This window comes from Alosa sapidissima, chromosome 8 (assembly GCF_018492685.1).
Source record: "Alosa sapidissima isolate fAloSap1 chromosome 8, fAloSap1.pri, whole genome shotgun sequence".
Lineage (NCBI taxonomy): Eukaryota > Metazoa > Chordata > Actinopteri > Clupeiformes > Clupeidae > Alosa > Alosa sapidissima.
The window spans coordinates 19,721,161-19,745,183 of NC_055964.1; the positions used below are offsets into that span (position 1 = coordinate 19,721,161).

At 43.9% G+C, this 24,023-nt stretch overlaps 4 protein-coding genes across 7 annotated transcripts in view; 3 read left to right on the forward strand and 1 right to left on the reverse strand.

The window, feature by feature from the left end:
- The window catches only part of LOC121716036, a 56,429-nt gene extending 50,590 nt beyond the window's left edge, over positions 1-5,839 (reverse strand). For 2 of the 3 annotated variants that reach the window (XM_042102173.1, XM_042102171.1), the window contains exons 1-2: positions 5,563-5,839; positions 4,693-4,801 (exon numbers count right to left, since the gene is read on the reverse strand). In XM_042102173.1, the coding sequence (XP_041958107.1) occupies positions 4,693-4,740 (48 nt within the window). In that variant the 5' untranslated portion in view covers positions 4,741-4,801; positions 5,563-5,839. The remainder of the gene's footprint in view (positions 1-4,692; positions 4,802-5,562) is intronic. The other variant, XM_042102172.1, reaches the window with a different exon arrangement.
- A 224-nt stretch (positions 5,840-6,063) lies between these two features.
- riok2 (RIO kinase 2 (yeast)) lies at positions 6,064-12,451 on the forward strand. Its single transcript, XM_042101964.1, has 10 exons — positions 6,064-6,252; positions 6,510-6,648; positions 7,045-7,161; positions 7,751-7,926; positions 8,140-8,228; positions 8,446-8,637; positions 8,781-8,873; positions 8,965-9,465; positions 10,186-10,291; positions 12,034-12,451. The coding sequence occupies exons 1-10, from the start codon at positions 6,187-6,189 to the stop codon at positions 12,193-12,195; spliced, it is 1,641 nt and encodes a 546-aa protein (XP_041957898.1). The 5' UTR covers positions 6,064-6,186; the 3' UTR covers positions 12,196-12,451.
- Positions 12,452-14,796: 2,345 nt separating this feature from the next.
- Positions 14,797-21,647, forward strand: lix1 (limb and CNS expressed 1). Its single transcript, XM_042101319.1, has 6 exons — positions 14,797-14,915; positions 16,644-16,807; positions 18,433-18,573; positions 19,037-19,132; positions 20,189-20,266; positions 20,893-21,647. The coding sequence occupies exons 1-6, from the start codon at positions 14,873-14,875 to the stop codon at positions 21,283-21,285; spliced, it is 915 nt and encodes a 304-aa protein (XP_041957253.1). The 5' UTR covers positions 14,797-14,872; the 3' UTR covers positions 21,286-21,647.
- A 327-nt stretch (positions 21,648-21,974) lies between these two features.
- The window catches only part of epg5 (ectopic P-granules autophagy protein 5 homolog (C. elegans)), a 28,758-nt gene continuing 26,709 nt past the window's right edge, over positions 21,975-24,023 (forward strand). Inside the window, exons 1-3 of one of the 2 annotated variants that reach the window (XM_042100925.1) lie at positions 21,975-22,110; positions 22,651-22,797; positions 22,948-23,880. In XM_042100925.1, coding sequence (XP_041956859.1) covers positions 22,741-22,797; positions 22,948-23,880 — 990 coding nt within the window. In that variant the 5' untranslated portion in view covers positions 21,975-22,110; positions 22,651-22,740. The remainder of the gene's footprint in view (positions 22,111-22,650; positions 22,798-22,947; positions 23,881-24,023) is intronic. The other variant, XM_042100926.1, reaches the window with a different exon arrangement.

The following is a 24,023-nucleotide window of genomic DNA, read 5'->3' on the forward strand; positions in this document are numbered from 1 at the left end:
TGGGAGAAAGAATCCATCCAATACATCTTAAACCCCAATGTCACATAATCCAATTTGATGATATTTCAGAAGAAAGGGGGCTAGACACATATAGCCAAAATGCTGAAAAAGCAAAATCGTCTTTTTAATTTTATTGCTCCACCAGACTCATGCCAGTAACAGTGAAATATGATTTTTCTTCAGATAGCTTCCAATCTCACCATGTGGAGTGAGGGTTCTGTTATTGAACGATGAATGCTCTGATCCAGAGTGCGAGCTACACCATGGCCAACCCCTACACTGTATATGTATATGTGTATAGCCGACTCCCCCCTCTCCCCTGTGTGATGGGGATTCAGGACAAAGCCCAGGCTATTGGAGCAAGCTGAGGGAAGAGTGCCATCTAGGCTACTGCTACCACACTGCACTCAAGGTCCTTTTGTCTAAGAGTCTGTACTTCTCAAGCCTGGTCTTTGGTTCCTGGGCGACATTCCAGGGCAATAAAGTGATAAAACTAGCTTCAGCCCACTGGAGGTAATAAAGGTAGATTGCGGTGTCATTTTACAGCCAGTTCATCAAAAACAAGCCTTGCCACAAGTGTGCTTTTATGATCTTGGTGCAGATTTCTGTCAGGTTTAAAACACTGGATGTATTGTCTCATCAATTGTCCCCACATGGTAACCACTAGCGACAAGCTTGAGTTGTAACTTTGATAAGATTATGACAGTATGCCCTTTTTCCTTGGGTGGGCGTTGTGGGTGGGGGTTGGTGGTGGTAGATAGATCGCCGCAATTGGTCTGCTCGGCAGACTTGCCTGGCAAAGACTTAAAGGAAGCCTTATAATCCCAGGCAATGCAGATTTGGGAGGTATTACCAACTACCCCAAAATCCTTTTCCTCGGCTGCTCACAATGGCCCATCTCCCCTTATCTGTGCCAGCAGAAGGGGTCAGGGCACCCTCCCAACAAGTCACACACTGCACTCCACATTACTGGCTCAGCAGCAGGACGTGAAGGCGGCCATGCCAACCCTCAGCAAATGGAAGTCAGGGTGGGCACTGGGGTGCAATTACAATGTGGGGATGGGCTAATGCCAGTGTAAACGCTTTGAGAAGAGGGCCTACATTATGGACATGTCAGCTGCAACTGTGCACGGCCACACATTTTTGTTGGCTGATTTGCTTGAAACAAGCCGAATGAAACTCTCGTAATTATGGCTTTGTGGTCAAGGTAAACAGAATCATAATTGAGGAATCTGACAGGGGAAGGGACCCATAATGGGACTGATGAATGAGGAACATGACCCACTTGATGTGCTAGTTATCTGCATGGAGCGGTCTCTGCGTAACGGTAATATTTTCAAAATGAGCTCAGACAAATTTGAATGTGGCTGTTGTCATAACAAAAACCTCTTTTCATCTCATTTGCATCTAACCCAAGGTAAAAGATTAATATTAGGTACTGCGGTATTGAACAATATTCAGATATTTAACTCATTCACCACAACGTTTTCACTGGAGACAAAGGCAAAGCCACCTTGTGGGGGCTTGGGAAGGGGAGGGAAGGGGGTGCCCTCTCCACGGAGAAAGTGCGGCTAAATCTTCCCTCTGGTGTGCTTATGAAAAGTGAACATGAGCAGCATTAATCCCAGTAGGAAGTCCTACAGACAAGACACATCCAGTGCCAAAACAAGGGGCTTAATTAGTGAGAAGTTCCGGTCTGACAGTCAAGGCCGTGACCTTACTGTGGGAATAATGAGCCAGGCAATGTTTGGGGCCTCTGGCTTTGGCCTGCCCACAGGACAGGGGTGCTGTTTGGTGCTTTAGACGTGCGAAACTGACAGATTCAGGTGACCGCACAGTGAACCGTACACTTGGCACCAGAGAGCTGAAATATTTTGCTGCCGAGTGGGGTTGGTCAAATCTCTGTTTTGTGTCTTTTGTTTCCACTTGGTGAAGCTAGATAAGATTGGTCAGTTCATCTGGGCGCACTTGCTTTGTTCTCGGGGGCCGAGCAGCTTTTGAAGGCTGAGAGAGGGAGGGGGCCGTACAAACTTGGACACCCTCCGCTTTTTCAGTACAAGCTGAGAGAGGAGCTATCTAAATAATACAGTATGTAGGCCGTCTGTGGGGGGCTCCTCTACCTCTTTTCTGGGGGGAAATCGAGTGTGAGATTGGCCGGGCTTATGAAGTTGCTCATATGTGAAATAACTTTTAATGGTGGCTTGAAACAAAAAACCTGATAAAATCGAAAAACTTTGAAAACAACACCAGTTTTCCAGTTTGAGTGATTCTGACGGGTTAGCCTAGCATAACATCGATTTCGTGGGAAGGGGTTGACAGTGATTTTTTTTCTCATTACACATAGACAACGAAGGCTCATAATTCACTACTTGTTTTGTTGCTCTGCATCAAGCAACAAAATTAGTCTAAATTACATATAACCATGCAAATGTTTCAATTGTCCGCTTTGAAAAAAACAAAATTGGCCTAATTAGGAAACTTTGTCAATTACAACTTTGATTTATCTTCTGCAGCAGCAGAGAGATGTGTGGTTTCATGATTACTGAGACAAGTGAGAAAGAAAATCCAAAACAACAAGGTCTCCGGAAACTAGAATGAGGTAAAATTAGGTGCCTGCCTGTTTTCATGGATTCCGACCACTGATGAAATAAATAACAAACCACACGGTCATCAAATATCAATCCCAAAACCACTGCAGTGAGAACTGGGAGCACACATGGCTCATCCACAGTGTGTGACAACAAGCTAGTCACACTGTTTTAAGTCCAGGAGTGCCTTTCATTTACCCATCAACTCCCAGCATGCTCCTCTTCTGGCCGAGTCACTTTCCCATATCGGATGTGTTTTCAGGGAGAGGCTCTTGTGAGAGAAGCCGGATGCCATTTCCTCAGGATCTGTACGCCAGCCATTCCTCAGATCATGACAATAAACTTCTCCAATTTCCAAGCAGACACATGATCCACCCCAATCCCAGCAACATCCCCTCGCAGGCCTAGGGCAGCGCCACAGTGGTGCAAACAATATTGTTGCAATGCACTGGTGAAGAACACAGCCAATATTGGTGAAGAAACATAGAGAGAGAAAAAAAACATTGTTGAACATCTGTGGTTTAAACCTCTTCTCCACTACAAGTCCTCATGATGTCAATTTTTTGGCATGGAACAGCAGTGACACCCGGTGGTAAACATAGGACACTAATTGATCCCTTGTGGGGGTTTCTTGGCCACTGATCCTTCAGGATGTTCATTGCCATGTGATTGGTCTCGGACTTCCAATTCTCAGAAGACAAAACCACTAGCCGGACTAACAACAAAGCAACTTTTGTCTAGCGCTCATGGCTTTCAGACCCACCATACGTGCCACGCTTAATGAAATAGCGTGTGTATTATCCTTCCAGGCTGCTTTACTGGGGCGCTGGCTGCGTTTAGAGCATGCTATGCTTCCTGGAACAGCCTCCTGACTGACGTGCGTCTGGACCATCTCATGCAACTGCAAGTCAATAACTGGGCTGGGCCCGTGTGACTGTGCAGGGGGATTAATTCAGGCTTTCCGCTTCCTCAGGCCACTCGTGAGAGACCGGGCCAGCCTCAGACACACAGGGCCCGCACCCGTCAGCCTGCTCCTCAGAATGGGACTGATAGACGACTCTCAGGGCGGCCACACCAGCAACAACAGCAGCAGCAGCTGTGGAATCACACTGGCTTGACAAGGCTCACTTAAAACAACCACATTCAAGGATGGTTTAGGTTTAATGTTCTTCTTACACCAGGTCTAATAGTACGCATTCTTTTACAGGTCCTCTGAGCCTCAGACATGGCTTACAACTCATAAAGAAATGGCTTCTATACTGCTCAGGTTTGGCATGTGCTAGAAAGACAAGGAGTCACGGAGCCTGAAATCTAAGCAATTAAATCAGGATAACTTAAACTGACTACCACAGAATGCCATGTCTGGCCTTGACATTTCTCTAAATACATTAACTGTGCCCTCGAATACAGAGCTAAACTTTTTTAAATCTTTTTTCCGCTCTGTACAAGAATCCATTCCCCTGCTGTTTACTTAAGTAATTGGCAATGGGCACAAAGCCCTCTGGCATCTTATTACTCATGTGTTCTGGGGCACCACATTGCTTTCTCTTTCCTGAGCCCATGAAAGAGACACCCTGAAGAAACCTGACTGTGGTGCAGCCCCATGTTCTGCTCTCTGGTCCTCGTCACTGGTGTAGGCACACTGAAGTCCAGCAATAATATTCCACTATTTGCTTTAGGCCTAATAATATATCTTCATTCTGCATCTGCCACAAGTGAGCAGTACATTTCCATCCACATAAGTTGGCCGATGATGTATGCGGGCCGCTCAAGTTAGAACCCGCGGGTCCCCGGACGGACGCAGGTTCCCGGGGCAGAGTTTGCAGACTGTAAACGAGTTCCACTGAGGTTGGATTCGGCTTCTCGGTTCCAGCAGGCAGACCATCGCCTGCCAGCAAAATCACTGCTTCTTCTCAAACATCTAAAAAAAACCTGCACCATTTCTGAGTGACAGCATGTTGACTGTATTAGGCAAAACAAGGGTACATCATAAAATTTCTTCCAGGAAAGATTCAAGGTTATTTACGGTTATTCAATGTGATGTAGACAGTCTTTGCATTGTTGATGTAGTGCTTCTATGCATGCATAATTATGTGCATTTTACCTCCAGTGGCCCTAACTGAAAGGCAGTTCTATCCCACCAACACAGCATGTCTGCCAGCCAGTGGTCACTAGGCTTCCAACAAGTACCCCCAATGCAGCCTGTTGATGAGCTACAGAATGCAAAATACATGACCACCAGAGGAATTTTACCAGAGCTAACAGCAGCCTAGTGCTTGGTTGCTCCAGGGGGTCTGAAGGAAGGAAAGCTCTGCCTGAAAACCATTTTTTTGGGCCCGTCGCACTATGGGCTGGAAACAGAGCACTATCTGTGACTGCGGCATGTTGAGTAAATACTGTCACAGCTTGCATTTACACAGACTGAACACTGTTTATAAATCTACCTTGCGGATGGAATGCATGAAATTCAGCCGCCTTTGGCAACAGTAAAGCGTCCATTAAATTGGACTTTGTTTAACACCTTGCCCACACTTTGGCAGCTGATCTCTCTCTCTCTCTCTCTCTCTCTCTCTCTCTCTCCACTTTCTGTCACTGTTAAAGGCATTCAAATATTTTTTGTTTTCCTGTTTATTTCCCTCAATATAAGATAAACATTTAAGCAAATGTTTGAAATGTTACATGTTTCACAAGTAATGGCTATGACTTTATGCAGAGGACAATTTCTCATAATAAATTGCTTATCATTTACATTTTGGATTTATATTAATGGTCATTTTATTATCAGACTTCAGGTGGTGCTACTGAGTCAAATTATTTTGTTAACTACTGTTAACGTTAGCCTTGCAATGCCATTACCAGCTAAACGTTAGCTTCGTTATGTGAGAACAAACTTACCTTTTCAACGAGAATTTGTGAATTCAAAGTGTGTTTAACAGAAAAAAAATGGATCTTATCAAAAACATTACCAACTTACCTTTGCTTGGTGCTTGTTGGACCTCATGGTAATGTTTACACTGAGCTGTTGAACTTGACAACCAGATGCACCACCACCGCCAGTTAACGTGCAAATGTTAGGCTACTCTAAACGCTAATCTGTTTTTACATGGCATTTAAATTCAAAGGCTGTACCGTTTTCGATGCAGTTTAAGTGTAAAATATATGCAAATATGTTCAATGAAAAACATAATGTTTACAACATTTCTGCAAGAGGATCTTCTACTACTCTCTCTTTTAAGTTTCGTGGGTTTCGACCGTGCCCCCCTTTTGTGATCTAACAGGACCCTTACAAATACAACGTCTCTTGTATTATATACAATCCACATCAAATGTATCAAAGTCACACAAATACAGTATATTAATTCCCTGTAAAAATAATGTAATACCACAGTGATATGAATTAACATCTTTATTATAAATATTGAAATTCAACAGACTTTTAAAATGATAGGTTGCTTACAGGACCTTACGTACTGTACGTTCTTCTTCCGGTTTACACATGTGGTGGAAATGTCTCGTGCTGGGAAGAGTTCCTAACCAGTATCTCGTTATGAAAAAGTAAAATATTTCCTTTTTAATCAGCCTATTGTTTGTCATCAAAATGGGGAAATTAAATGTTGTTCTTTTGAGGTACCTTTCTCGAGATGATTTCCGAGTTCTAACTGCCGTAAGTATTCTTCTAAGTAGCAGTTCAAGCTCTCATTAGCTTTATAATATGACCAGAGCACATGCATACCTCAGTTGTGTTTACCTTAGCTTTAACGTTAGCTGTGTTATGATTAAATATTCAAATGTCATGCCGAGAGTCTCCTGAAGTCAGTATCACCTGTTTTTGATCAGCAGCTGTATTCTAAAATCAGCACTTTATGAACAAGTCAACAAACTATCTTTATGTGATACTGCTGTGTGCCACTCTTGCTGCAGGTCGAAATGGGAATGAAAAATCATGAGATCGTCCCAGTGAGCCTCGTCGCCTCCATAGCTAGTCTTAGACACGGGGGATGCAACAAAATCCTGAGAGAATTGGTGAAACACAAACTGATGGCATACGAACGATCGAAGAGTAAGTTGCCCTTTTGTTTACTGTAAGCACTAGCAGCCCTTGTGAATGACGGTTCATATGTGTAGAGTAACCATCTCCCATGGGCGGATTATGAAATTTCGGGCCTCTGGACCCAGATGTATTAAGGGCCCCCCACTAATTGTCGTATATGTGGGAGGGGGGTTTGGGGGTCCTCCCCCAGAATTTTTTTAATTTGTTTGATGTGATTTCCTGTATTCTGGTGCATTTTGGGGATGGCCAATACTAAATTCAATCAGATTCATCCTGATTTGTTGATATTGAGGCAATAATTCCATGCAAAAGCTTGGGCTTCAGGGCCCCCTGACCCTTTGGGCCCCTGGGCCTGGGCCCGGTAGGCCCGTGCAGTAATCCATCCCTGCCATCTCCCCATTGCAGTGGTCCAAGGATATCGACTCAATTATGGAGGCTATGATTACCTGGCACTGAAGACACTGTCATCACGGGATGTTATCACGTCTGTTGGAAATCAAATGGGAGTAGGCAAAGAGTCAGGTGAGATCAGCACTTTGTTTTTATTATTCCATCTGTTAGTTTGTTAACTACCACAGTCACGAGTTGGGTCGCGATAGTCTGTCATTTTTAAAAAGTGGGTCCCCAGAAAAAAAGTTTGAGAAACACTGTGGTAGACCCACCATCAAGCACGTTGTTAAGTACTTTTGAACATTATGAAGCCTACAAAGCTGCTCTTAATTAATGATCCAAATATCAATAATCACTGTATCTTTGTGTGAAGTTTGATTACTGACTGTTTAGTGTACAATATTTGTATTGGAATGTACATTTAAAGGTAAACATAGGTTAATGATACAACAGATGTGTGGATCTTTTTCACTCTGATGTGCATGCTTTCTTTGTAAAAGTGTATGTACCCTTGTATTGTTTTGGCTGTTTTTCTGCCTTGTTTTTCTACCTTTTCTGCCTTCTGCCAAGTGCTGTGACAGGATGATAATTGTCATGCAAACCAGTTATTCATCCTAAATCTGATGTTGGAATGCAGAGTTGACTTGATAATGTCCTGGGTTTGTTCGAAACTTGAAGGCTGTATTGAAAGTATTTGTTATGATCATATTACTCCTCACAGACATCTACATTGTTGCAAACAGCGAGGATGAGCAGTTTGCGTTAAAGCTGCACAGACTCGGGAGAACATCTTTCAGAAACTTAAAGAACAAGCGGGATTACCACAAGCACCGGAACCGCATGTCCTGGCTCTATCTGTCCCGCCTCTCTGCTATGAAAGAGTTTGCCTATATGAAGGTACAATGCCAGGGTTAATTGCTCTTTTCATAAGTGAGCATTAACATGTGTTCACAGTTCTGCTACTTATTACATAAAATAGAGGAATTCGAGTTTGCCTTTGATGTTCAGAGACTGTTCATCAGATGTGATTGTTTTGGACCACCTCAGTGAGGCATTGATGAGCATGTTTCTGAGAGTGTGGTGCCTGACCTCATGTCTGCCCTCTTGCAGGCGTTGTATGACCAAGGATTTCCTGTCCCAAAACCTGTGGATTACAACAGGCATGCTGTTGTGATGGAGCTCATCAATGGTTATCCCCTGTGAGTGATCCTTTCACGGTTCTTATAATTGTTTCCATCATCATGGTTCTGGTTGATTAGTCTTTTTTTGTGCTATTTTGGTATTTGCTAGATTTTAGTATGACAGGAGATAGGTTTTATGCATTTTCAAACAGACCTCCCGATCTTCTTAAATATTTAGGATAATGTATAACAAAATTATATGCATATATAGTCCACATTTTATTCCACATTTTAGATGTCAGGTTCGAGAGGTGGCTGACCCTGCCGCTCTGTACAATGAGATCATGGAACTGATTGTCAAGCTGGCCAACCATGGGCTCATCCACGGAGATTTCAACGAGTTCAACCTAATGCTCGATGACAAGGATCATGTCACAATGATCGACTTTCCCCAGATGGTGTCCACCTCGCATATCAATGCGGAATGGTAATTGCATCAGTGTCATTGGCAAATAGTATTTTAAGCCGAAAGTAAGACAAGAGAGAGTGATCCGCACACAATATAGCTCCCTTGAAAGGTTTTTTATTTTGCATGGCTGTTTGGTACAACCTTCGCCCTCTTTCTTACAGGTATTTCGACCGTGATGTGAAATGCGTCCGAGAGTTCTTTATCAGACGTTTCAATTATGAGAGTGAACTCTACCCAACTTTCAAAGACATAAGGTAATGTACTTGATGTAAATGGACACAGTTTAAAATGCATGACCTGTGATAGACTCTAGTTGTTAACCGAGGCCTAGTTGTGATTGTGTAGGCGAGAGTGCTCACTGGATGTGGAGATCTCAGCCAGCGGTTACACCAAAGCCATGCAGCAGGACGACGAGCTTCTCCACCCAGAGGGGCCAGAGGGAGGCCTGGAACAGAGCAAGGACGAGGAGGACCCAGCGGAAGGTGGCAGCGAACCAACTGACCCCTGCACGGAAGACATAGTAGACTTGGAGGAGTACAAGCAGGCCATGCTGGAACTGGAGGGGCTAAGACTGGGCGAGGACACTAGAGCAAGTCAGCGTGATCCAGACAAAGACCAGACAGACGATGACCCCGATCACAAACAGACCAACAAGCAACCAGACAGCCAGAGTGAACTAGAACCTAATGTGGATGAAACTGACACTAGAACAGAAGCTGTACCGGAGGAACACCGAGGCGAAGTGTGCACGAGTCCCAGGAGTGATGAGGAGCTGCAGGAGGAAGATGACGAGTGCCCTGACCTGGTTGACCTCTCAGCCATCAACAAAGAATTCAAGCCTTTCAGGTACATGGATTACTTCTTCCAGAATTTGCATGCTCCAGCTATCATCTTACAGTACTGCTCAATGCAAAATCTTTTTTATACCTTGTGGTATAGTATGCCTTAATAATTTATCCTTAATATATTCATGTTCATATCTTGTGGATACCTCAAATATTGGCACAGCATTAATAAAGTGTTGTATTTGCAGACAGAATGCTGATTGAAGCCATGTCAGGATCACTCTATCACCCTCAGTATCACTCTTTTTGCGCTTTGTTCCAAATCTAGAGCCTCAATGGGCATGCAGTACAAACTTTTAATTCACTTTTAAAGAACATGTTTGTCTTCCATCCTACAAAGTTTGGACGGGCTACAAATTATACTTTTTAAGATAATGAAGTCCAAACATGGCTTCCAAGATGAGGCTTTTTTAGAGTGTAAAAAACCAAGGGCAAACAAAATGTTGGAATTGGAATTAAACACAAATATTTTACATGTCTTTGTTTTTGGGACCGTTGGGACTGATTTTATATGGAATCACCCATATGCCATATGTGTAGTAAAAAAAGACTGGAAAGTATGATTTCATATACATTTAGTATGATCAGTCATATTTGGAATTTCTCTGACCCTTCATTAGGTTGAGTGACAGTCCTCTATATGTGCGTTTAGGCCTGTGAAATACTGGCAGGGAGATTGGTCCTGATGTCATGTCTAATAAGTCTGTCTGACCTCCCACAGAGACAGTGACAGTCTGCAGCACATTAACGAACACCGGAGAAGGACGGACAGCGAGAGCACAGAAGCCAGCATGGCCAGCATCACCAGCTGCTCCACCATTCCCCCCGTGAGTACACACACACACACACACACACACACACACACACACACACACACACACACTAACACACACACACACACACACTAACACACAGCTCTCCTCTGACCTCCTGATCTACAGCACCATCTGGTGGCCAGGATGAAAACCTCTCTGATAATCTCTCTGACCCTCACATTCTTCATAGCTGCTTTTTGAATGCTTTCCCATTTCTCCCCCACCCTCCACTTTTGATCGCTCAGGGCTTGATAATGAGCCTTACAAATTGACATGGAGTTTGATCACAAGTCTTGACAATGCCAGGGGAAAAAGATAGCTGCTCCATTTCCCCTTTTTAGCGTGCATTAGTAATATAATCATGGCATTTTTCTCCCTCCCACCCCTCCTCTGATTAGCAGGGGGGGGGGGGGGGGGGGGGAGTCATTAACGTTGAGCACATTACCGCTTAAATGCACTGCCTCCCAGCCCATGAAAGCGCTTCAGAAAGCAGAGGCGAAAATCAATCGTCCCGGACACCCCCCTGTCAGATAATCACGAGGCTGGATCGCCACCGGGGCCAGCTTAAGTGCCTCTCCGGTCACATGACCCCAGGCGCAGGGCGGAGGGGCTGATGGCTGGGGCAGCTCTCGACTGGGCTGAGTGTTGAATTGCAGCTATCGGCAGCCAGAGACACCTTAGCCAGGAGCCAGCCCGCGCTGCTTCAAGTTCAGGTCTTGATATTGATGTGTGCTGTTCAGCTGCTTGTCTGGTCCACAGCCACAGTGACTGCACCGACTGCATCTCGTATGTTTCAGAATTGGACAGTTGTTTCTATTTAAACACTAAAAAAGATGTCCTCCATGCGAAATTAAGGTTAATTTTGTTAATGTTCATTCTTAAATGTTCAATAATGTTTTATAGTGTTTTTTATTATAAAACACACACACTTGCCCAGGTTCACCTCAGTCTCCTCAGTGCTAGGCCGCTCCCTCCCACACCCTGGGCTGCTGAGGTTTTCTGCTCAGGCCCCAGCTGTGAGGTGTAGTATTTCTCTTTTTATATCTCCCAGTCCTTGCTCAAATATTTTTCAAGTTTTTATTAGACATATTTGGAGGCCCATAATACAGAGTAGGTTTAGAGGTCCATCAAATGTCGAAGCATTAACACATGTCAGATTAGTTTTTCTCCAGAACAAACAACGCCTCCCCATTCTTTGGATTTCCCGTGTAACCTTGGGACAGCTCCGCTGGCGCGTCTCTCTCTACCTCGCCCGCTCCACCTTGCCCAGATTTTTGGCTTCTTTCTCTCACCCTCCCTCCTCTCTTGACCGTTCCCACCTCCATCTGTCCTCTTCTCCATCTTACCAATGCATACATTCGGGTGCTCTCTTTCCTGGTCTTTTTCTTTCTTTCTTTCTTTCTTTCTTTCTTTCTTTCTTTCTTTCTTTCTCTCTCTCTCTCTCTCTCTCTTCTCATGACCTTCCTCATCTCATCTCCCTATCTCCTCCATCTGACTTGTCTCTTTCTTTCTCTCTCTCTCTCTCTCTCTCTTCTTCTCATGACCTTCCTCACCTCATCTCCCTATCTCCTCCATCTGACTTGTCTCTTTCTTTCTTTCTTTCTTTCTTTCTTTCTTTCTTTCTGTCTCTCTTCCTATCTCTGTTTGCCCACCTCACTTTCTTCCTCTACCCCTCTGTATTTACATTTACACTCTCTCTCTCTCTCTCTCTCTCTCTCTCTCTCTCTCTCTCTCTCTCTCTCTCTCTCCTGCAGGAGGTGATCAGACAGAAAGTGAAGCGGCAGCTGTCGAAGCAGCAGAAGGCCGCCATCCGCAGGCGCCTGCAGAAAGGTGAGGCCAGCCTGGTGACCAAGGCCCGCCGGGAGAACTCCAGCAACATCAAGAGTAGCCTGGACGCCGCGGACTTCTGGGGCTGAGCCACGGCGGGCGGCTGAAGGGAGGGACGGAGGGAGGTGGGGGTCCAGGACTTCAGGACTCCATGTCCAAGAGAAGGCAGTCAGCCCCTAAGGGCAGTTTGCAGAGAGGCATACCTGAGATTAAATCATGTATGGCATGTCAAGTGGAAGGGAAGTGGAGGACGAAGAATTTATAAATATTTTGTGTGTGCGTGTATTGTTTGTGAATATGAAATGCTATCGAGGGCACGAGTAAATAAGTGAGGAAATAACTGCACATCCTGGTCGTTCTGTTGCCGTCTTATTTTCTTGAATGCATGCTACAGAAGCCATGGGCTGAAGTGAAGGATGGGAATATGTAAGCTGCCATATTTTGCTGTATTTTGCCTGTACTTTCACAGTGAGCAGATACTAAAAGTAGTTTGAAGTTCCTCTTACCTAAAACTCTCCTCATCCAAAAAAGATAAGTTTCCACATTATTTGATTGTCGGTTGCTGTGGAACTTTGAGTTAACAGCGAAACATTATCAAGCTGGCATGAGTATTCAAGGAAGTATTCAGCATCAAGCCATCCAAGTTGGAAACCAAAAGGGGAGCCTTGGTAAAGAGAGAGAGAGAGAGAGGGAGATAAGTCAATATAGCTCTTTGTGTGTCTGAAGCCCGAAGCTGGCGCTGGCTCCCAGCCGTAGGTCTTGTGCCAGGCAAGGCCAGGCTACCATGTGTCATCGTTTACATTTCACACCGCAAGAGCCTTAAACAACGGGCACTTTACCCAGGAAGCGTGCAGGTTATGTCAACACAGCCTGGGCAGCCTCTCATCTGATAGGGCATCTGAAAACAATGGTCCAATATAGCTGATGGGTAGCATACATGTCCTAGAGGGTTATTTAAGTCTCAATGTAAAGGTAAGAGTTATGTTCCAGCCCGGAATGATGAATGGAATGTACCATGGTAATGGATTATAAAGCAAACAAGAATTCTCTGGGTTTCTGAGTAGGGGAAAAATGGGTTTCATCACTCACGCCAACCATAGATGTGAGGAACCCTCTGCTCAACCCAGTGTCTTTGCATTTCCTTTGCGCTCTTGTGTTATTTCCTGTGCAGACAGTTCCCATTTCTTGATCTAGGCAGGGGCACGGTGAGACTCATTCTGCCCATCTCACGTTCTAGCTGGTATGTCTTCAGTAAGGCTGGCACATCAGGGTAAAACATGCAGAGACTGATATCTATTCAGCTTTCCTGACTTCACTTTGTTTTGCTGTTCTCCGATTTGTGAAACCCATTTTTTCTGCCGTTGAGTAGGCATAGGCATGTACTGAATCAGATGGCATTTTCAAAGCAGCCTTAATGATTCTATAGAAATCTATTTAGATTCACAAACTCTTCAGATTGTGGTGTTGATTCTCGGGGCCTTTCCATTCAGGGTGCAGCTCCCCTCCTCCTCCGCCTGTGTCATGATTGTCAGGGGGGCCCGTCAGCTATGCAAAACACTTCTCTCCATTCCCAGGGACCCTCACAATGAGGCTGTATTATGAATGGGGGCCGCCTAAATACACGTCCCACACTAAAGACCCAGGGGAAGTTGGAAAAAGTAAACAGTTAAATCTCAAGGCATGATATTCATGCACATCTTGACGAAGCACAAAAGAGGGGGGATTAGAAATTCACTAACAGACTATTCAGACAATCTGTTTTTAACTTTTCAAATTGAGGTGTTGACTTTGTCACTGGGAGCAAATGATTTCATTAAGGCACAATGCCTAAGGCTGATGAAGAAAAGTGAAATATTTTTTTACACATTGTCTTGTTTTATGTCTGTTAACACAATTCACTGCTTTGCCCTACTTTGATATTCTCATCTTTTCTTTGGATATGAGAGCTCCACACAACGTGAGTGACACATCTGTTTTCCCTAAAACTTCCCAAGTAACTGCAGAAAGCATTGACATCTCTTACAAATGCATCATTTATAATTACTTTGGCAGATAATATGAAGAACATTTTAGTTCAGTTTGGGAATGGAAAGAAAACACTTGTCGGCTGTTGAGTTAAGCATTTGGAGAAATGAGATGTGAGATTGAGCATGGGTGAATTGAGAAGGGGGCTGCAGCATTCCTGTGTAGGGATTTAGGTAGTCTGAATGTGTGTGTGTGTGTGTGTGTTTGTCTCTGGGAGAGTGTGGCTGTGTGTGAGCATGTGTGTGTGTGTGTGTTTTTGTCTCTGGGAGAGTGTGGCTGTGTGTGAGCATGTGTATGTGAGTGTTATAGTGTGTGTGTGTGTGTGTGTGTGAGAGAGAGAGGGAGAGAGAGAGTTTCTGTGTGTTCCTGTGTGTGTGAGGGAGTAAGGAGATGGGGTGAGGAGGGACTGAACCACGGCAGTCAGACTTGCAGCTAATTAGTTCAGCTCTCGACAAAGGTGGGCCAGCCACAGAAGGGGGACCCCTGGGGCCGGCTTTGGAGTGCTCGCCACACTTGATTGGAGGTCGGGAGGAAAGTGGAGTAAAGAGACTTTAGAGGGTAGGGGGATCCCCCCCACCCCACCCCTCCTTCTGCATTCTGTTCTCTGGTGGAACTGCGCTCGGCTGGGAGTTGTTCACATTAACCGGGGGAGCATGTGAGTTGGTTTTTAGGTGTTTCTTGGAATCAAAACTGGGACCCCCGCACACTTGTTGAGCATTTGGGATTCCTTTGGAGGAGAGGATGTCTGCACCTCATTTGCAGGATGATAAAGTCTTCAAAGACTGTGAGTACTCTACTGAGCAGAAACTGGAGGACTATTCCTCTGGGCTCATATTTACTAGTAAATTGTTGTCTGTCTGTATGTGAGCATCTGCATATTGGATGGGCCATTTGCATTCAGTGGGATAACTGTGCTGTTTGGTAGATTAATTTGAGAATTTGAAGTAGGCCAAGTTTATATAAATAGTAAACCAATTATTCCAATGTATCATTGACTGATTTCACTGGGACTAACACACGTAGCAATGTAGTTCACAGAGTTATACTGAATTATAGTGTTACAATGGCAGAGCTGACTCTTTTAGCATGTTTATAAACTTCATCTTCCATCTACATCAACAAAATGCTGTCAGAAGTTTTAATAGGATGTTGACTGCAAAAATATGGTGTTTACTGCATACAGTTATCACCTTATGTCTAATGTTTTCAGACTCTAGCACAACATTTCAATGCAGTTTCCCAGCAACAGGCATTTGTATACCAATGACATCAATCTACAATATTTCCTCTGTCTACATGAGACACTGCCCATTCATCAAACTGAAGAGTGAATATTGGTTCTCATGCCACCTACAGGGTGTTACCCACTGTAGCTAATTCCATTCAAATAAACAAAATGATCAAATTTTTCTCTGCTGTGAAAACACACCCATGTTCTCACCCACACCATGGCCCTTACAACAATATATAATGGGCCCTTCACTGTAATGTTATTGCTAGCCTCCTCGGAAAGATATGTCTATAACATATCTCCACAGTTTTGATTAAAAGAGGCTGCGTAAACAATTAAGGTATGAAACATGTTGAAACCATATACTGTAGCATTCGCGTCCCTGCTTCCAGCATGAAGCCAACTCTATGACTGTCACATACAGTGAACACCTGTACAGCGTTTCGGCTTTTTTTACAGACTGTCATGCCAGTTTTTTGCTGTGTATTCCCTTATCCAAACAACGTGCGGTAGATTGGTAAAACGTTTAATGCATGATGATTTAAAGTAGGTGACTTGAATCATTGAGAGAGTTGACAGACTCATTAATTTACTGCACAGTAACAGGAGCTGAATATGATACTCAATATCAGAAGCCTCGGGGGAACAGCTCAAAAGAGGTCCGTGGCCCCAGCAGACGCACACAGAGATTGTTTTTCATCATTTTAAAAAAATATCTCTGCAGGGCAATTGGCTTTTATACAAAAATCTAAATTGGAGCTAAATCTTTAAAAGCTAATTGAAGGTCATTTTCACTGCTTGGCCCTTCCTCTCAAGGGTGCCTTTGATGAATTGGATATGGACCTGGAAAATTCTTTTGGCCCCGGACAAGTTCAATAAACACAACAGAGAGCTGAGTCTGGTCTGCTGCCGCCCCCATTCTCCTCTCAGATGCTTTCTGTCTGCCACCGTACCCAGACTTTTGCCCAAATACTTCTTATCTGTGAACACATCCATGAACGTCATGTCAAACAATATTTGATGGAAAAAGTACAGGAAAATTCTGAAATTATACAAATGACATCTACTTTTGTAGACTACATCTATGTCTTTTGGAGTCACTTTCATCATTAAAATAAATTATGACACAGTTAAATTGTTTTTTTTTAACTCTACAATTTTGCACAGTATGGTTTCAATCAAATACATGTATTACAAAACTAACAAGCAACAAATGTATTTTCTCCCTGAATTTCAGTAAATCGTTTCAGACTAAAAGTGTGTTCCCTGTTTTGTTTCCAGTGAACGTTGTGGCAATGCTTCATCAGTTTTGGGAGCAGAAGCAGGTGAAGGGGGCCTCCGTCCACCCAGAGAATCTAGTCATCTATGAATCCTCCATCTCCCCGGTGCCCCCTTTCGTCTGTTATGTCACACTGCCAGGCGGGAGCTGCTTTGGTAATTTTCAGGTAATGGTCCCTGCCATCGTAAAAACAAACATGTCAACAGTCAAACGGCACCTCCATCGGAGCAGGTGTGGAAGTTAATGACCCCCATGTGAGATATGGCAAATTAGGCCACCTCCACAACGAGTTAAATATTTCTCAAATTATGCCTCATCCAGAATGATTGGCTCTGATAAAGGCCTTATTCAGCAGGTCGTGTCAGCGAAGCATGGCTAGCTCAGGAGGTCAAACTGCTACTCAGAATGGAGCTAAGATCAGCAGGATTGCCTTGCCAAGTCTGAAGGGGGGTGGGGTGGGGGGGGGACGAAGAGACGCAGAAAGATTGTGTGAAAACTGGAGGAGCCAACAGGTGGTTCTTATTAGTCCAATTACAAGAGCTCACCGCAAATCAGTCTGAGAAGGTTTCTTTCTATACACAAGGAATGTTCTTTGGGAGCAGGGAGACTAAAGATTCTTTTCACTGAGAGATTTTTTTTTCATTCATCAATTTTTTTTAAAAGTATGAAGTCGTTTTTATCCAGAGATGCGTGTGGAGTCTGAACACCTGTGTTGAAATGCAATAATGAATTTGAATGAATGAATTCAGGAATGCTGGTTGGAGTTCAGATAAAGAAAATCTAATAATTCCCAGAAACTTTTTTTAAATGATTCAAAAACATTCACTTGGAACCAACAATGTCAAAAAATAAAGACCATTTGCGTAACTAATATCTCATTAGTGGCTGACACACAAAGGGCCTGTAGGTCTCTCATATCCTGCTTGTCAGGGATCCAAGGCTGACACGATTTCAAATCCGCGCACCAAAGGGCAGCTGCTGCCATTTGTGCGAGGAAAGACGTTTGGCTCCAATGACGACACTGTATGAATAGGGCGCAGGCAGTGGCTTTGATCCGCACACAGCCCTTTGTACCGGCGGGCCCTACATTCATGAGCATTCACTGGGGGTCCCCATTATTTGACTGCTCTAATCCATTGGGCACAGCGGAATGACTCCATCGAGGAGGTATTTCTCTCTCTGTGTGTTTTGTGTTGTGGATTAAAAACGGGCCCGGTTCATTCCTCTTAATTCCCCTGGGTTTCACTCTCTCTTCCCACGCGCTCCGACTGCCTGCCTCCTTATATTTTGCGCCTCACACAGTTGTTTTACTCAGCTAGAAAATCCCAGAATGTCTGTTAATGGGACCATTGTGGCCCAGACAGTGTTTATTTCACCAGGTCAGCAAAGCCAGATGCTGATCTTAAATACGTTAACTTCAAAACTGGCTCTGATCTTGTTGGGAGAGTGCTTGCATAATCAGATCTGTAATCCCGTGATTGGGTTGGTATGTGTTATGTTATGTGTTATGTGCTGCTAAGTGCTGACACTCCGGCTTTCTATGTGCTGTTCAGGCTTTTGGCTTAATCTTGGTGTCACTTCTAATATAGATTGCAGCACACCACCCAAATAACACTTCACTAAGTTCATGACATTGTTGAGAGACAAGACTGCACAGTTCATTTATCTTTGCATATGTGGTAATCACAAACTTGTTTCTCTTGGAGGAGTGTGGTTGAGATCCCTCTCTATGTATCTCTCTCTCTAAGACTCCCTGTCTGTTTTTTCTGTCTGTCTTTCTGTCACTGCCAGGACTGTTACACCAAGGCAGAGGCGAGGCGGGATGCTGCCCGAATCGCCCTGATGAACTCCATGTTCAATGAGCTGCCCTCACGCAGGATCACCCCAGACTTTATCACAAGAAGCCTCCAGGAGGCTGTGGCTACTACCAATGTGAGTTGGGTCCATCCTGTGAATGAAAGTATGGAGCAATTCAAGTTGACCCAGGAGGGGACAAAAGAAGTGAAGATTCAGTCCCATGAATTTGTGTTCAATCATGTTGAGGATCTTTGTCCAACAATTCGTTCAGAGCTCAAGTAAACCTTGTGATTAACAGCTTTGCTCCAAAAAGCAAAGAAAAGGCCCTTACCTATACCCTTATGTCCACCCTGTCTCTTTAGGGTCAGGAAGGGGGCCAATTTATGTGGGTGGCCCTCTGTATGCTCTTGTACTCCCCCATGTAAGGGACTTGCTATTCCTTTCTCCAACGGCATTGTAAAAGCTGAGAACATCACCAGGACAACTAAAGGGCTCTGAGTCTCAGAAGATTGATGTGTGGTCAGCGGAAGTGTGCCAAGCAGTTCTTTTGTTGTGCTCACTGTGCTGTGTTGTTCCTTTGTGTTGTCACTGATTCCAGGGGTGTGTTGAAGATGCCTCAGATCCCAGCACAAGTATCGGATCCTACTGTCTTATGCTCCAATCAAATACTGGAAAAACAATGCTGGAATTTCAGGTAATTACATTTACTTAAGTCTTAATATGGTTCATACAGTTATCACTTATGACATAATACGTTATGTCATTGTCAAGTCAAGTCAAGTCAGTTTTATTTAGTATAGCGCATTTAACATGCACAAAGTGCAACCCAAAGCGCTCCATTGTATTATGGTGTTTACTACTTTTACCACTGTGGCTACTTATGTTCAATATTCTGCCATTTTTAGTTTATTTCTGGATATCCACAACTTGTTAACATTGTTTTTCTGCTCTGTAATGAAAGAATAAATCAAACTTATACACCCTTTTATCGTCTCGCCATCTAAACTTTCAAAACTGTGCGTGTCTTAAAACAGGATAGCCCACTGTATTTTATTGTTTTAATGGCATTGGTTACCTTAAATCTAATCTGCTCTTGAATTTCAAGACAGCAGCAGTAAATTGAAAAGGAAAGGAAGAGGAAATAGATTTGTTTTCAATTTACCAAAAGCAACGTTCACATGGATACTTTCCAAAATACATAAATATAATGTGAAACATTCCCCTGCTGTGTCTTTCAGTGGATGGATATTTCATACACATTACAAAGTTGTTGATATCTCCTGAAGTGCTATATGCTCAAACCTAATGCCCTTATCAATCTTTACAATAGCATATGATTTATGTAAAGGCAAAATGCCTAGGGCAATTTTCAAATCAGGTCCTGAAGGTTCAAATCATTTTTGTCCAGTGAGCCATTGCAAACCTGTAGAGTAGGCCTCACGAATAATAATAGCCCAAAGTGATGATGTGCCCCGGTCTATACATCTGTAGTTAGTTATTTTCGAAATCTAAAATACATGGCAAGATTCCAGGTAGACCCAAAGCAACATTCCATTTGGCCCGTTTATTTTTTACTTTTTTTAGTGTCCCGAGGTAAGCTGATGATTTATTGCTCACAGATTTTTTAATAATGGAAACAATAAATATTCATTACAAAGTGCAATAACAAAAGCAATATGTGATTGTTTGGGTGATTATTATACACTTTCCTTCTTGGTCTGACACCCCCCTTCTTTTGCTCACTCTCAAGGAGATCATGACGATGTTTCAGATTCTGCATTGGAATGGGTCACTAAAGGCATTTCGCGAAAGAAAATGTAGCCGCCAGGTATGATCCCCAAGCATTCAATGATAAAACAAGAATCTGTAAATAAATGTTGTGTTCCATGACAGGCCATTATACTGCTATCATGTATTATTATACTGAACTACCAACCAAAAATAAATATTTCTTTTAGTAATAAGAGACTAACTATGACATTGCTGAGACACTTAAGCCCATGTTCTAAAGCATTATAAACACATTAGTAAATGTGTTTATAAAAGTATTCATAATTCATCATCTTGAATGGCATAAGTCCTATTTATTAATAGACATAACTGTACTTAAAAGCATTATGCTGCTGTAGTGTAAGCCCTACACAACTTATGAAAGATTGTGTGGATTAACATCTGGCTCCCTAAAAGCATTTGCTGAATAAACAGCACATGTTATCAGTGCTATGTAAAATATGAATAGCACTGGCACTTCAAGCTTAAAGGGTTTATACATTTTAACACTCTACTGTATATACACTGTATATAGGTGCAGTTGGTACTAGGTGTACGTAGAGAAGTTATATAGACGTATGCCAATTTTTATGAGGTATTATGAATACTTTATAGCTTTATAACGAATTATTTAATGCATACTGGGTTTAAGTAAAGTGCTGCCCATCTTCCTCCTGTCCTTAGAACGTCATAAACTACTACTCGCAGCACCGTCTGGACGAGTGCACACGGAGCCACATGGTGCTGGACTGGATTGTGCGGGAGCAGCAGGCGCCCGGCCTGGTGGCCCAGGAGCTCCAGGTGGCCCTGCAGGAGCTGGAGGAGGCCAGGCGCTCGGGCCGCGAGCTGCGCTTCTACAAGGAGAAGAAAGAGATCCTGAGCATCGCCCTGAGTCAGGCCTACAGCGAGCAGCTGGAGTACAGCCCTGATGGGGACCGGTGGTCTCATGCAGAGCCAGATCCAGATTATTTCAGACATAACAGACAACCGAGCCAGGAGAGCAGCCTGACAGATCAAACTGAAAGCTACGAATTCTACTCCCAAGAAAATATAAACGACAGAGAATCTCTCGGTTGATCTTCATATCATATGGATTGGAAGGCAACTCATCTCTGGCCAGGATTAACATTGACTTGTTTTTCAGAGGTTGTGGGAGCAGTTAGGAGTCTGCTTAGTGATGTCTCAATTATAATGTGAAATGATGGACAGTGGCTTTTGTAATTTGTGGTCAGCAGTGTGGAGGATGTGCAAACTAATAGTAGCCTACTGATAGGCCTACTAGACCACACAGAGAGAGTATTTCCCCCATGCCCACACTTCACTTCACACAGAGTTTGCTACAAAGATGTTCATGGTTGACTTAGCCTACAGGTGCCAAAGTGACACCAAATACTTTTGTAATAAACCATTATGCTGTAATAAACCACTGTGATAAAAAATAAAAGGGAAGACATACAATACATTGTTTATAATGTAAATAAATATTTGTACACTGATGATGTCTCAGCCTATTTGTTTTGTGATCACTGTCTATTCTGTATAACTTTATATTTTCACCAATTGTCATCATCAAGTCTGAATAGGCCTAACTATTTCTACAACATGAGTAACAGGCAATCTACCATACATTTTGCTACTGCTGAAAGAAATGTTTCATTTCGCTATAGTGCCATTTTCGACCATTTTATCGTTTCCGTTACCTCAGAGCTACGAACTAGATTTGACCCTTCGCGTGAGCCGTATGGGGTGGAGAGTCATGTGAACCACTAAAGCGATAGAGTTCCTGGAACGAAGCAAAACAAACACTACTGACAGCTGTAGCTTGCAAGCTAAGGGCAGCTATACTGTTGACAGATAGTTGTTGATTTACTGCTACAGCTTGTTATTGCTTGTCTATATCCGGTAAGATGTTCTAACTCTTTTTTCTGATGTAATACTTTGTCATATTTAGGCACATCATGAAGTTCCCACTAGCGAGTTAGCAATAGCCAGGGATTGTCTTTGACAATAACACAAGGTAGCTTTTCCTTTTGCTACGAGAGACCTATGCTATGCTTGAACGAAGAGTAAGGCAGATTACGGTTCGATCTTCACTAATATCCCATCTTGTGAGCATTTTTGCCTGCCAGTTAGGTATCGCATGTTTAGGGAAATTGTTTACGCTAACAACGTAATATTAAGATAACATTAAGTTGTTGACTGGCCATTGTTGTCGTTGAACTTTTGTCTTGAAATATATCTTGCATTGGCGACGACTACACGTAGCTACTGTAACTACGCTGCAGTGCTTGTAAACATTTTCCTAATGACCGTTTTACATATTTTACGCCTCATTACTTTGGACACACTTTAGCTAGTTCTGTCACCACGGCAGATTGCTATGTTGATAAAAATGATGTAATCTGGGAATAGACTGGCTACTTTAAACACAATTTCTCTTAGGGATGGGCTAGTGGACCTATTTGCTTTGTGTTAGGCTGTCACAGTTAAGTACCAAGAGGGGAAAGCTGCCATGTTAACACAAGCACAGAGATGGCTGAAGCTGTGAGACCAAAGAAAGCGAAGTCAAAGTCCTCTGGAAAATCCCAGGTACGTTTTCAATATTGATCCTTACTTGTTTACTACACATCATCATTATTAGAGATGGTACAGCTGTTTCTGTAAATTTATTCCCACAATGAGATATTGCTCCACACTGCTCTCATAAATTATAATTATATTTTTGCTATTCATTGGTAGGACAAGAAGCATAAACACACTGAAAGTATAAGAAACGTGCCTGGACATGCTGGTTTATGTGACAAGGCATCAGCCCCGGAGTGCTCAGCACTGCCCAGTGAGGACTTCACAGACATCCCTCTCAGTCTGCCCCCAGAGGTCTCTCCTCCAGAGCCACTGGACCTGCCGCAGGCCCCCAGTACAGCACTGACCGAAGGGGAACGTGAAGCGGACCAACAAAGAGGAACTTTAAGCCCCAAGACAGCTGAGTCACTCCTCATCAGTGAAAACACAGAGAATGAGCAATCCAAGCACAACGATGTGTCAGAGCTGCAGGACATCAAAGAGGACCAACTGCTCGCACAAACAGAGCACAGACACTACAGTCGGACTTTGCTGGACTCAGCTCCCCAGATCTCCGGTGTGCCAGCTTTGTATCCCACCCTCCCATGTCCCTCTGTGGACGCGGCGCTACTGTCAGTTCAGCCGTCTGAAGGCTGCTCGCTGGTGGTGGATGCCTCCCTGCAGCCCGTCGCCACCATCATGAGCAGCCCTCAGCTGAGGGACCCCGCTGTGCTCCCCCTGGTCGAGCAGGAGTCCTCCCCTCCCAGCCTGGTCCCGTTGGAGGTGGTCGAGGCAGAGAAGCCCCCGCGACAGAGGCTGTACCCGGAGCTGCCCAGGCCACCCTCCAGCACTCTGGTCCAGGCCTTCACCAGCGAGCAGCTGCGGCTGTGGGAGCCGGGCTCCTGGCTGGAGAACGTGGAGCTCCACGCCACCGAGTTCCAGGGCCTGGCGCACCAGGAGGGCCACGAGTTGCAGGAGCTGCTGCTCAACTACTGCCGCTGCCGCAAGCAGCTGACGCAGGCGCAGACAGAGCTGCAGGCAGCCAACTCCGACAGCAAGAGCACGCAGAACCGGCTGTGGAGCTTCAAGGACGAGCAGCTCACCCTGCAGGTGAGAAAGAACAAAGGGAAAGGAATATGCTACAGTGTTTCCCACAGAATTGGATTCCATTTGTGGTGGTAGGTTTGCAGAATTAACTTGAATGCAACCGTTTTTAACAAATTAGCACAGCGTGGTTATGATGCTAACCAGCT

Excerpts from the sequence above, each read along its gene's own strand:
- riok2 (XM_042101964.1), top strand. The coding sequence starts at position 6,187 with ATGGGGAAATTAAATGTTGTTCTTTTGAGGTACCTTTCTCGAGATGAT. Across the intron at positions 8,874-8,964 it reads CCAACTTTCAAAGACATAAG|GCGAGAGTGCTCACTGGATG; the intron begins GTAATGTACTTG and ends GTGATTGTGTAG. Across the intron at positions 10,292-12,033 it reads GCTGCTCCACCATTCCCCCC|GAGGTGATCAGACAGAAAGT; the intron begins GTGAGTACACAC and ends TCTCTCCTGCAG.
- lix1 (XM_042101319.1), top strand. The coding sequence starts at position 14,873 with ATGTCTGCACCTCATTTGCAGGATGATAAAGTCTTCAAAGACT. Across the intron at positions 14,916-16,643 it reads TGATAAAGTCTTCAAAGACT|TGAACGTTGTGGCAATGCTT; the intron begins GTGAGTACTCTA and ends TTTTGTTTCCAG. Across the intron at positions 18,574-19,036 it reads AGGCTGTGGCTACTACCAAT|GGGTGTGTTGAAGATGCCTC; the intron begins GTGAGTTGGGTC and ends CACTGATTCCAG.